The sequence below is a fragment of the Schistocerca piceifrons genome, chromosome 11, assembly GCF_021461385.2.
Source record: "Schistocerca piceifrons isolate TAMUIC-IGC-003096 chromosome 11, iqSchPice1.1, whole genome shotgun sequence".
NCBI lineage: Eukaryota > Metazoa > Arthropoda > Insecta > Orthoptera > Acrididae > Schistocerca > Schistocerca piceifrons.
The window spans coordinates 87842897-87855325 of NC_060148.1; the positions used below are offsets into that span (position 1 = coordinate 87842897).

The following is a 12429-nucleotide window of genomic DNA, read 5'->3' on the forward strand; positions in this document are numbered from 1 at the left end:
ACAGTCCAGACCTAAATGACCAGACACAGCTTAATACTTCCTCTCTTCTAAACTTCGCACAATCCTTTCAATCCTTCATTACTTCCCACACTGCCTGTTCCCTCATAGTCCCCAATTTTCCTATTTTTACTGAGTTCTTTTATTTTGTTGAAACTGCCTATGTAACCCATACAATCTGTACGCCGCCGGGCTAGCCGAGCCAACACCCTCACAAGCGTTATCTAACCAAACTGCGTGCCTACGGAATATCGCCTCAGTTGTGCGACTGGATTCGTGATTTACTGTCAGAAACGTAGTAATAGACGGAAAGTCGTCGAGTAAAACAGAAGTAATATCCGGCGTTCCCCAAGGAAGTGTTATAGGCCCTCTACTGTTCCTGATCTGTATTAACGACATAGGAGACATTCTGAGTAGCCGTCTTAGATAGTTTGCATATGGTTCAAATGGCTCTGAGCACTACGCGACTTAACGTCTGAAGTCATCAGTCGCCTAGAACTTAGAACGAATTAAACCTAACTACCCTAAGGACATCACACACATCCATGCCCGAGGCAGGATTCGAACCTGCGACCGTAGCGGTCGCTTGGCTCAAGACTGTAGCGCCTAGAATGTTTGCATATGATGCTGTCATTTACCGTCTTGTAAAGTCATCAGATAACCAAAGCGAATTACAAAATGATTTACATAAGGTATCTGTATGGTGCGAAAAGCGGTAATTGACCATGAATAAACAAAACTGTGAAGTCATTCACATGAGTACTAAAAGAAATCGGCTAAATTTTGATCACGCGATAAGTCACATAAATCGGAAGGCTGTAAATTCAGCTAAATACTTAGGGATTACCATTACAAATAACCTAATTGGAACGATCACATAGATAATATTGTGGATAGGCGATTCATTGGCAGAGCACTTAGAAGGTGCAACAGGTCTACTAAAGAGACTGCTTGCACCACGCTTGTCCGCCCTGTTCTGGAGTATTGCTGTGCGGTGTGGGATCCGCATCAGGTGGGACTGACGGATGACATCGAAAAAGTACAAAGAAGGGCAGCTCGTTTTGTATTGTCGCGGAATAGGGGAGATAGTGTCACAGACATGATGCGTGGATTGGAGTGGCAATCATTAAAACAAAGGCACTTTTCGTTGCGACGGGATCTTCTCATGAAATTTCAATCACCAGTTTTCTACTCCGATTTCGAAAACATTCTGTTGGCACTCACCTACATAGGGAGAAACGATCATCACGATAAAGTTAGAGAAATCTGGGATCGCACAGAAAAATTTAAGTGCTCGTTTCTCCCGCGTACCGTTCGAGAGTGGAACGGTAGAGAGACAGCATGAAGGTGGTTCATTGAACCCTCTGCCAGGCACTTTATTGTGAATAGCAGAGTAATCACGTAGATGTAGAGCAAGGCCTTCTGGAGCGGGAAGGAGCGCCTGGTCCCCGACACGAATCCGGCCGCCGGACTTGCGTCGAGGTCCGGTGAGCCGGCCGGTCTGTGGATGGTTTTTAGGCGGTTTTCCATCTGCCTCGGTGAATGCGGGCTCGTTCCCCTTATTCCGCCTCAGCTGCACTATGTTGGCGATTGCTGCGCAACCAAGTTCTCCACGTACGCGTACACCAGTGAGACATTCCCTGGAGGGGGCTGGGGGGGTGGGGAGCATCGGGGGCCGAACCGCAGAATAACCCTGGGTTCGGTGTGGGGCGGCGGAGGGGTGAAGTGGACTGCGGCAGTCGTCGTGGGGTTGTGGACCACTGCGGCTGCGGCGGGGAGGAAGCCTCTCCGTCGCTTCTAGGCCCCCGGTTAACATACAGTACTTATAGTCTGTAATTACAACAGTTGAGTCTTTCATTTTAAATGATACTTGTATTACTTTCTATGCTTAATACCTCTTGAAGTTGTTTCTTACTATTTTACTTCGTTCATTTACGTAATGCGAAGTATTACAAAGGGACAGTTTTTGAGATAGTGTTAAGGTTTTTCCTGTTTGCTCCCTTTGTATTTGTAAATTGTTCAACTTTTTACTTTTTAAAATGCAGTACCACCACACTCTCAGAGATGCCATTTACGGTATGTTCTCTCAAATTCTTCCAATTTCCTGCATTTATTCGTTTCTGTTTATCTTATTGGTGTTGCTTAAGTTACTCATACATTCTTTGGTTACAACTCACAATTCTTTCTTTTAATTGGTTTGTGTATCATTCTCCCTCCTTTTTTATACCTCTTCAATTACCCTTGTCAAGTACTAATTTTATTTTATTTAATTGCCTATTAATATAAACCGTTATGTAGGCATGTTTTTCCAGTTTTGTGTTAAAATTTTTTGCTGTTTACTCCCTTTATATCTATTTATTGTTCAGTTATAATTAATTTTGTCACTGAATTACCACCACACTGTCAAAGATGTCATATACCGTGCGCTTGTACTTCAATCTAGTTGTGTAACTTCTTTTCCAGTCACGTTTACAGATATTACAACTTCTTTGTCGACAATAGTCGGCAAATGTCTGATGATGGCCTTGTAAACGAAAACCTGTTAACACAATAAATTAATACTGTACAACAGAAGCAATCAATTGATTTCCATTTACTACGAAAACAGAGTTCAGTTGTGTGTGCGAACAGGTTTAGCAGCGAAAAAAAAAAAAGATGTATTTCTACAAACAAATCAGCAAATACACAGTATCAGAGAAAGAAAAAGTATTTACATCCATTGATTCAATGATAAATCTAGATGAAAGCGCAGACTTTCGAACAGAACTGCTAAGTTCGCTCAATGTTTCTGGTATGTCACTGCAAAAAGAAACCTGTGAACAACATCACAGAAGCGGAGATATTAACCTGAAAAGGCGACGGCACGCAAGTCAGAGTTCATGTCACGAATTCCACTAACTTACCATTCCGCTTTAAAAGGCTCCAATTCGCGGTAAGATTACCGTACTATCAATAAAGCACGTGGGCATACTTTCCAATGTTGCGGAGTGAAATCAAATGAATCGTGCTTGTCGCACGGGAAATTGCACGTAATGCGCACGCCTGTTGGATAACCACAAAACCTTTTCGTCTTTGCACGTGGAAGCAAAATGGCAAATGTAGTTTACAACAATGTACTTTGAATAAGATAGCCACTATACAAATGAGAAGATTAACTGCAGATTCTCATCCAGTTTAGAAAAGAAATGCAGAAAAAAAAGCAAGCGAAGCTGAAGCTTTAAGGCTATATTTATCATTTGGATTTGCAGTCCTTGTACTTTTTCCGTGTTTGTAGTTAAAATTATTGGATATACGTTCCGCCTCTTTTCCAAAACACTGTTTTTTCATGTTGCCCAGACATGTTTCGGCACCTGTGTGCGATCATCAGTGTGTTTCGTTTATCTAAAAACTGTAAAAACTTTGTTGCCAGCGTCATATTTAAAGTACCAGGGAAGCAGGTTGCTAGCCTTACTTGCCCCGAGTCCCATTGGGTTTTACCCCTAACGGCTGAGGGACTAACCGGTGGATTTGGTAGTCTTCGCCGTATGAGCACAAAGGTGACCACGACTCAGAATATGTCCGAGATGCCCAGCCTTATTCCAAAGTAACTGGTATACCGACTGTCGGGACCACTTAGATCTAGCTAGATCAGAAATGTAAGGACTATGGTATGAAGATTAGCATCTCAAAAACGAAAGTAATGTCAGTGGGAAAGAAATATAAACGGATTGAGTGCCAAATAGGAGGAACAAAGCTAGAACAGGTGGACGGTTTCAAGTACTTAGGATGCATATTCTCACAGGATGGCAACATAGTGAAACAATTGAAAGCGAGGTGTAGCAAAGCTAATGCAGTGAGCGCTCAGTTACGGTCTACTCTCTTCTGCAAGAAGGAAGTCAGTACCAAGACTAAGTTATCTGTGCACCGTTCAATCTTTCGACCAACTTTGTTGTATGGGAGCGAAAGCTGGGTGGATTCAGGTTACCTTATCAACAAGGTTGAGGTTACGGATATGAAAGTAGCCAGGATGACTGCAGGTACTAGTAGATGGGAACAATGGCAGGAGGGTGTCCACAATGAGGAAATCAAAGAAAAACTCGGAATGAGCAGTCAGTCAGGGCGAACAGGCTTAGATGGTGGGGTCATGTTACACGCATGGGAGAAGCAAGGTTACCCAAGAGACTCATGGGTTCAGCAGTAGAGGGTAGGAGGAGTCGGGGTAGGCCAAGGAGAAGGTACCTGGATTCGGTTAAGAATGATTTTGAAGTAATAGGTTTAACATCAGAAGAGGCACCAATGTTAGCACTGAATAGGGGATCGTGGAGGAATTTTATAAGGGGGGCTATGCTCCAGACTGAACGCTGAAAGGCATAATCAGTCTTAAATGATGATGATGATGATGATGTAAAAAGTTTATGTTTTAGGTTATAACTGGTCGAAGAAAATGCAGCCTAAAAGTAATTTTTGTTCGTTTTTGTCAGTACCGTGAATTTCCATTATATGATTTTGCATGACTATCGTTATTGTGTCCTGCACTAATAGCTTGTCATCTGCAAACCAAACGATGTAAATATGCATTTTATCAGTGTGTTAACACTGGTTTTTTACAAACGTGCTTTTTACGTGCTACAATGTTTTGCGTGCGTATATTTGTTAGTACTCACGTTTTGTAAAACCAAAATTACACGAAGTACATTAATATGTGCGTGCACTGACCTCAAAGCGTGAAAGAAGAAGGTTGAATCACATCAAAACGTGAGTAATAACAAAACTGTTATAACCAGGAATAACACAATAACCTGTTCAGTCTGGTTTATTAAATCACAAATCACTTTTTAACAATTATGTCAGCCAAGCGTCTACCCAGGCTCACACTCAGAAGTAATGCATAATTAAAGTTTGGTTATACCAATGTCCGAATGTGCATGGTGGGGTGCACGTCCCGTAATTATTCCCAAGTCCAGTGAAAGTTCAGTATCTCCAAGCGAAGTCGCAAGATTTCCGCCGAGCAGCCACGTAACCGCGAGTGGTGCGGGGAGTCATCCACAAGCAGCTGGAACACGGCGTACTGCACTTCCCGATGAGAACTGTCGTTTGCGGCGGCGGCCGGGTTTATATAAGGCTTGCTAGTTAATGGAGCCGTCGGCTGGGGGCGCTGTTTTCCAGGGAAAACCAATCGCAATGTTTCCTGGCGTAGCCAATTGCTGTGTGCTGACAAACGCGCGCGCGCGAAGGCCGCCAGCGATGGTAACCGCGAGCCGCCCGGAGAAGTGCGGCCAGCGATGTATTTGGCGGCCGCGTACTGGAGCGCGCTGTTCGGTGTTTGTTAGAAGTGGTGTATACCACAAAAACGTTTTGCCACAGCGAAAGCACGTTTCTAAAAATCAAGGGATGTGTTAACTCGTTGATAAAATTCACGTTTACATTGTTTGGTTTGCAGGTGAAAGCTGTCAGCGTAGGACACCATGCAGATGGTCCTGCAAAACCATATAGTGTGAAAGCAAGATAAGAACAAAAACGAACAAAAACTGTCTTTAGACCTCATTTTGTTGGATCAGTTACAACCTAAACTGTGTTCACAGGAGATATGAATTAGAAAACGCCTTCAGTCACAAATTTTAGTGTTTTATTAACCACAAGATTCATTTCGGACTCTGTGGGTCCATCCTCAGCTGTAAGTTGTTGTAATATGTGATTGATTTTTGCTCTTGAATGAGGTGAAGTGCATGTTCCACATAATCCAAGAAAAGCGTTTTAAACTTTTGTAACACCATCCTACGTTGATCCTGTTCATGCATGAGTGAAGTTACATGCATGAGGACATGCACTTCACCTCACTCAAGAGCAAAAATAAATCATGTATTATAACTTACACCTGAGGATGAACCCACGGGGTCCGTAATACAGGGTGATTCAAAAAGAATACCACAACTTTAAAAATGTGTATTTAATGAAAGAAACATAATATAACCTTCTGTTATACATCATTAGAAAGAGTATTTAAAAAAGGTTTTTTTCACTCAAAAACAAGTTCAGAGATGTTCAATATGGCCCCCTCCAGACACACGAGCAATATCAACCCCATACTCCAACTCGTTCCACACTCTCTGTAGCATATCAGGCGTAACAGTTTGGATAGCTGCTGTTATTTCTCGTTTCAAATCATCAATGGTGGCTGGGAGAGGTGGCCGAAACACCATATCCTTAACATACCCCCATAAGAAAAAATCGCAGGGGGTAAGATCAGGGCTTCTTGGAGGCCAGTGATGAAGTGCTCTGTCACGGGCTGCCTGGCAGCCGATCCATCGCCTCGGGTAGTTGACGTTCAGGTAGTTACGGACAGATAAGTGCCAATGTGGTGGCTCTCCATCCTGCTGAAATATGAATTGTTGTGCTTCTTGTTCGAGCTGAGGGAACAGCCAATTCTCTAACATCTGGGCTGCGAACAAATGCTTGCTGGATGCGTGCTAGATTTTCATCACTCGTTCTCGGCCGTCCAGAACTTTTCCCTTTGCACAAACACCCATTCTCTGTAAACTGTTTATACCAACGTTTAATACACCACCTATCAGGAGGTTTAACACCATACTTCGTTCGAAATGCACGCTGAACAACTGTCGTCAATTCACTTCTGCCGTACTCAGTAACACAAAAAGCTTTCTGTTGAGCGGTCGCCATCTTAGCATCAACTGATGCTGACGCCTAGTCAGCAGCGCCTCAAGCGAACAAATGTACAACTAAATGAAACTTTATAGCTCCCTTAATTCGCCGACAGATAGTGCTTAGCTCTGCCTTTTGTCGTTGCAGAGTTTTACATTCCTAAAGTTGTGGTATTCTTTCTGAATCACCCTGTACATCGTGAAGCTAATAAAACACGAAAATCTGTGACTGAAGTTTTTTTTAAAATTCATATTTCCAGTGTATTGAATACAGTCACGATTGCAGTGCCAAAATATGAATAAAATTAAAATATGTTCACTGTTTACAGTTTTTCAATAAACAACACCCACTGATGATGGTACAGAGGTGCCGAAACATGTTTAGGTAACAAGAGAAAACAGTGCAACTTGCTGGCAGATTAAAACTGAGTGCAGGACCGAGACTCGAACTCGCGACCTTTGCCTTTCGCGGGCAAGTGCTCTACCAACTGAGCTACCCAAGCACGACTGACGCCCCGTCCTCACAGCTTTACTTCTGCCAGTACCTCGTCTCCTACCTTCCAAACTTTACAGAAGCTCTACTTCATATCAGCACACAATCCGCTGCAGAGTGAAAATCTCATTCTGGAAACATCCCCCAGGCTGTGGCTAAGCCATGTCTCCACAGTATCCTTTCTTTCAGGAGTGCTAGTTCTGCAAGGTTCGCAGGAGAGCTTCTGTAAAGTTTGGAAGGTAGGAGACGAGGTACTGGCAGAAGTAAAGCTGTGAGGACGGGGCGTGAGTCGTGCTTGGGTAGCTCAGTTGGCAGAGCACTTGCCCGCGAAAGGCAAAGGTCGCGAGTTCGAGTCTCGGTCGGGCACACAGTTTTAATCTGCCAGGAAGTTTCATATCAGCGCACACTCCGCTGCAGAGTGAAAATCTCATTCTGGAAGAGAAAACAATGTTTTGCAGAAAAATGCGGAACCTATATCCAATAACTTTCCAGCCAGTAAGTAAGTAAGTGCAGTAGCGAGGCAGAAAGGTCTCTGGGGCAGAGTTCAGATGGAAGGAGAGTTAAGCTGAGAGCACATCGACTTACCCAGCATGGTGTCCGCCTCATCGCTGGGCTCCAGTAGTCCCACCCTCTGGACCGCGCTGTACGACTGGGTCCTCCTCCTCGACACCTCCGACAAGTCCTGAAACAGGCGACCGTGTCAGGATGTTTCCAACATCCGTTCCCCTCCTCAGAGAACGGTGGACACCTAAATGTGTGCAAAGGATGCAACTACTCAGATACAATGTTTGGTCGAAAGTATGCCCACACCCCTAGTGAATGCGGAACTGACCACTGGATGTCGCCATAAGGATGGCAGGTATCGCTGAAACAACCGGTTTTCAGTTATACCGTTTTATTCCATGCCAGGTAACACTGGTTCCCGTCAGATCACGAAAGTTAAGCGCTGTCGGGCTGGGCGAGCACTTGGATGGGTGACCATCCGGTCTGCCGAGCGGGGTGCACTCAGCCCTTGTGAGGCAAACTGAGGAGCTACTCGACTGAGAAGTAGCGCCTCCGGTCTCGTAAACTGACATACGGCCGGGAGAGCGGTGTGCTGACCACATGCCCCTCCATATCCACATCCAGTGACGCGTGTGAACTGAGAAGTTCGAAATATGGCGCGTACTTCAATGCGATGCTTTTAATAATTTCCACAACGAAATCCTGTCTCGAAGTCTGGCAGAAAACCCAAAGAGATTCTGCTCATACATAAAGCACACCAGTGGCAAGACGCTATCAATACCTTCACTGCGCGATAACAACGGCCAAGTCACTGACGACAGTGCCACCAAAGCAGGGTTATTAAAAACGGTTTTCCAAAACTCCTTCACCAAAGAAGACGACGTAATTATTTATTAGAAATATTTCGCTGTTTACGAGTATAATATGAGCTACGGTTATTCGCGAAGCAAATATTATTTCCGAAAATCAAGGGATCCATAATCAATAGGAGCAGACTTCGGAAAAGTAGCGGAACCTATAAGTGTATTTGCAGTTTACTATTTTGTATGATAGAGTTGACTCTTTCTTTCAGTAGAACGATTTTTTTCCAGTTATGTGGGTTGTATTCTGGGAACATTAATGCGTGTTTCTTCGCCCTTGCGGCAGTGGTAACACCGGTTCCCGTCATATCACCGAAGTTAAGCGCTGTCGGGCTGGGCTGCCACTTGGATGGGTGACCATCCGGTCTGCCGAGCGCTGTTGGCAAGCGGGGTGCTCTCAGCCCTCGTGAGCCAAACTGAGGAGCTACTTGATAGAGAAGTAGCGGCTCGGGTCTCGGAAACTGACATACGGCCGGGAGAGCGGTGTGCTGACCACGTGACCCTCCGTATCTGCATCCAGTGACGCCTGTGGGCTGAAGATGACACGGCGGCCGGTCGGTACCGTTGGGCCTTCATGGCCTGTTCGGGAAAAGTTTAGTATTTTAGTTTCACCTGACTGTTAAAAGCGCTAAATAAATGTCGGGTGACTAGGAGTCCCGCCGTGTAGATCGTTCGCCGAGTGCAAGTCTTTCGATTTGACGCTCTCGTCTGAGTCATTTTCTTTTCTCGTTCAATTTGAAATACCTACATCTCATAATTGTAAAATTCATCATCATTTTTTATGAATAATGCACGTCTTCTTGTTTCGAATTACATATTGCACGCGAAATTCCGGTTCTCATTGCGAACACAAATTCCTAAATATGGATTTTTATGAAAGACTTAAATAAAAGCTGCTTAAATTAACAAAACATAATTTAATTTCTGGGGCAAAAATGAAAAACTAAATATAGTATTCTTTATATGGACTACGTCCATTGTTTTACATCACAGATGTCGATATGTGTCGTAGAAACATGAAAAACAATCATTTTCACAGCATAGAGCACACGATACAAATGCTGCATTTTTGCATTTGCCACTGTACCATTACAATATGAACCCAACAGAACTGATCTGGAGCCAAGTTAAGCGATGGTTCAAATGGCTCTGAGCACTATGGGACTTAACTGCTGGGGTCATCAGTCCCCTAGAACTGAGAACTAGTTAAACCTAACTAACCTAACGACATCACACACATCCACGCCCGAGGCAGGATTCGAACCTGCGACCGTAGCGGTCGTGCGGCTCCAGACTGTAGCGCCTAGAACCGCTCGGCCACTTCTGCCGGCCAAGTTAAGGGATTTGGCCCGAGAAGTAACAAGACTGTTAAGCTGACAGACGTACTGGAACTAACGCAGGCAACTTTTTCACACCTAACTGCTGAACGCTGGTGGGGTCGACAGAAGCGTCCGATCCAACGCGTCGGCTTTGACACGTGACGTAAGGGTGTTGTGTGTGACGTCATGACGACGCGGAGTTTGGTTTGAGTGTGGCTGTCTCCAATTCTGTTTTATCTTATTTTATTTACTTTTCTGACCTGTTCGTTCTATCTCGTGAGATTTTTTTTTAAATTTAAAAACACTTATTACTTATTTTAATTATCTGTTTCCTCGAATTTCTGTTTTAGTTTATTATATTTATCTTGCTGATCTGTCCGTTCTATCCCGTGAGATTTTTTTTTTAAAGACAAAAAACACTAATCAGCTACTGAAGCATCTTTATCTTCTGTGGGTTGCAGGGGTTACGACCCCTGGGGAGGTGGGTGGGTATTCATGCATGGCTGTCTTCACTTACACGTTGTAGCTACGCAAGGCGTCTAAATTTGTTTATATTTAGTTTGCCCCCCACCCAAAACACCACATTTCCCGCGCTTGTCCCGTTAGTGTCATTAGGCTTCTTGTGGAAAGTGTGTGTGTTTGTTTTTGTTTCCGCCATATTTGTGACGTCATGGGTCAAAGTAGACGGGTGGGATCGGACGCTTCCGTATTTCCCGCTGGTGGGAGATGGAACGGCATAAAAGAAGAGTAGAAAATGCCGCGCCTAGTTGGCTTCGTGGATTCTGTTGTTGACAAACTCGTTATAAACGTAGCAGGTGACAGTTCTAGTGCTGAAATCTATTTCCAGGATTCGGATAAGGAAGGAGCTAAGAGATTACCGGACGACTGACTGTAATTAATACCTTCAGTGGCTTCAGTATTCAACACTAAGGTGAAATCGCTGCAGTATGCTTTTGCATTACAGACGGCTCGCTTAGAAAAATTACACTGTATTTATGTTAGGAATTTTCATCACGCTTGTTTGTAGTTAGAAGGCTATGACAGGTGAGAAAGAGAGAATTTTATGCTTTCCGTCTGGCCACCTAACAAGGGAACCTCCACATCGCACCCCCCTCAGATTTAGTTATAAGTTGGCACAGTGGATAGGCCTTGATAAACTGAACACAGATCAATTGAGAAAACAGGAAGAAGTTGTGTGGAACTATGAAAAAATAAGCAAAATATACAAACTGAGTAGTCCATGAGTCACATAAGCAATATCATGGACAATGTGAGCTCAGGAGCGGCGTGGTCTGGTGGTAGCGTGAGCAGCTGCAGAACGAGAGGTCCTTGGTTCAAGTCTTCCCTCGAGTTAAAATTTAAATTTCTTTATTTTTGCATAGTTATTATCTGTCCGTTCGTTCATTGACGTCTCTTTTCACTGTAATAAGTTTAGTTTCTGTGTTTTGCGACCGCATCGCAAAACCGTGCGATTAGTAGACGAAAGGACGTGCCTCTCCAATGGGAACCGAAAATATTTGATCGCAAGGTCATAGGTCAACCGATTCCTCCACAGGAAAACACGTCTGATATATTCTATACGACACTGGTGACGGCATGTGCGTCACATGACAGGAATATGTTGTCGACCCACCAAACTTGTACACTTGGCGAATGGGTAAAAAGATTCTTCTACCTTGCCCGATTTAGGTTTTCTTGTGCATGTGATAATCACTCCCAAAAAAGTGATGAAAACATAAGAGTTTGACACATAAACTGAAAATAAAAAGTTAAACTTTTCACTCGATGGAGGATTCGAACCAAGGACCTTTCCCTCCGCAGCTGCTCACGTTACCACGAGACCACGGCGTTCTGGCGTTCCCGGCGTCCTTGATGTTGCATATCTTCCACTGAACTATTCAGTTTGTATATTTTGTTTATTTTTTCACAGTTCCACACAACTTCTTCCTGTTTTCTCGATTGATCTGTGTCCAGTTTTTCAAGGCCTATCCACTGTGCCAACTTATAACTAAATCCGAGGGAGGTGCGATGGGGAGGTTCCCTTGTAAGAAGCGTGCAGTAGTGCTGGAGTTTTGCCGAATATTACTGTATTCTCTTTAAAAATTAAATGACATTCGAAGCTATACTGTATCTCTGCTCGTCTCTTTTTTTACGTCTGACCTGCAACTGCTCTCACGAGTTCAGGTTAGTTGGACCGCTGGCTGGCCAATGCTGTCCAGGTTTAACGCGCCAGTAAAGCTGTTGTCCCGCATTATCGCTCAGTCTCTGTGCGTGTACCACAGCATAAAACGTGTCCTTATGAAATCGTACTTGATTCTACTGGTCACAGCCTGGCTTCCGCTCCACGTGAAACGAAATCCAAGGAGATTCAAGCAGACGCGGAAGAATACTTGGCGTAATGTTTACATCAGGTTTATTCTTATGATAAAAATGTAAATGTCGTGTGGCTAGGGCCTCCCGTCGGGTAGACCGTTCGCCTGGTGCAGGTCTTTCGATTTGACGCCACTGCGGCGACCTGCGCGTCGATGGGGATGCAATGATGATGATTAGGACGAACACCCAGTCACTGAGCGGAGAAAATCTCCGATCCCGTCGGGAATCGAACCCGGGCCCTTAGG

The 12429-nt window shown here is 44.2% G+C and overlaps 1 protein-coding gene across 1 annotated transcript in view; it reads right to left on the minus strand.

Moving 5' to 3' along the window:
• The window catches only part of LOC124719732, a 467864-nt gene that overhangs the window by 265881 nt on the left and 189554 nt on the right, over positions 1-12429 (minus strand). The window contains exon 3 of the mRNA XM_047244934.1: positions 7714-7810. Coding sequence (XP_047100890.1) covers positions 7714-7810 — 97 coding nt within the window. The remainder of the gene's footprint in view (positions 1-7713; positions 7811-12429) is intronic.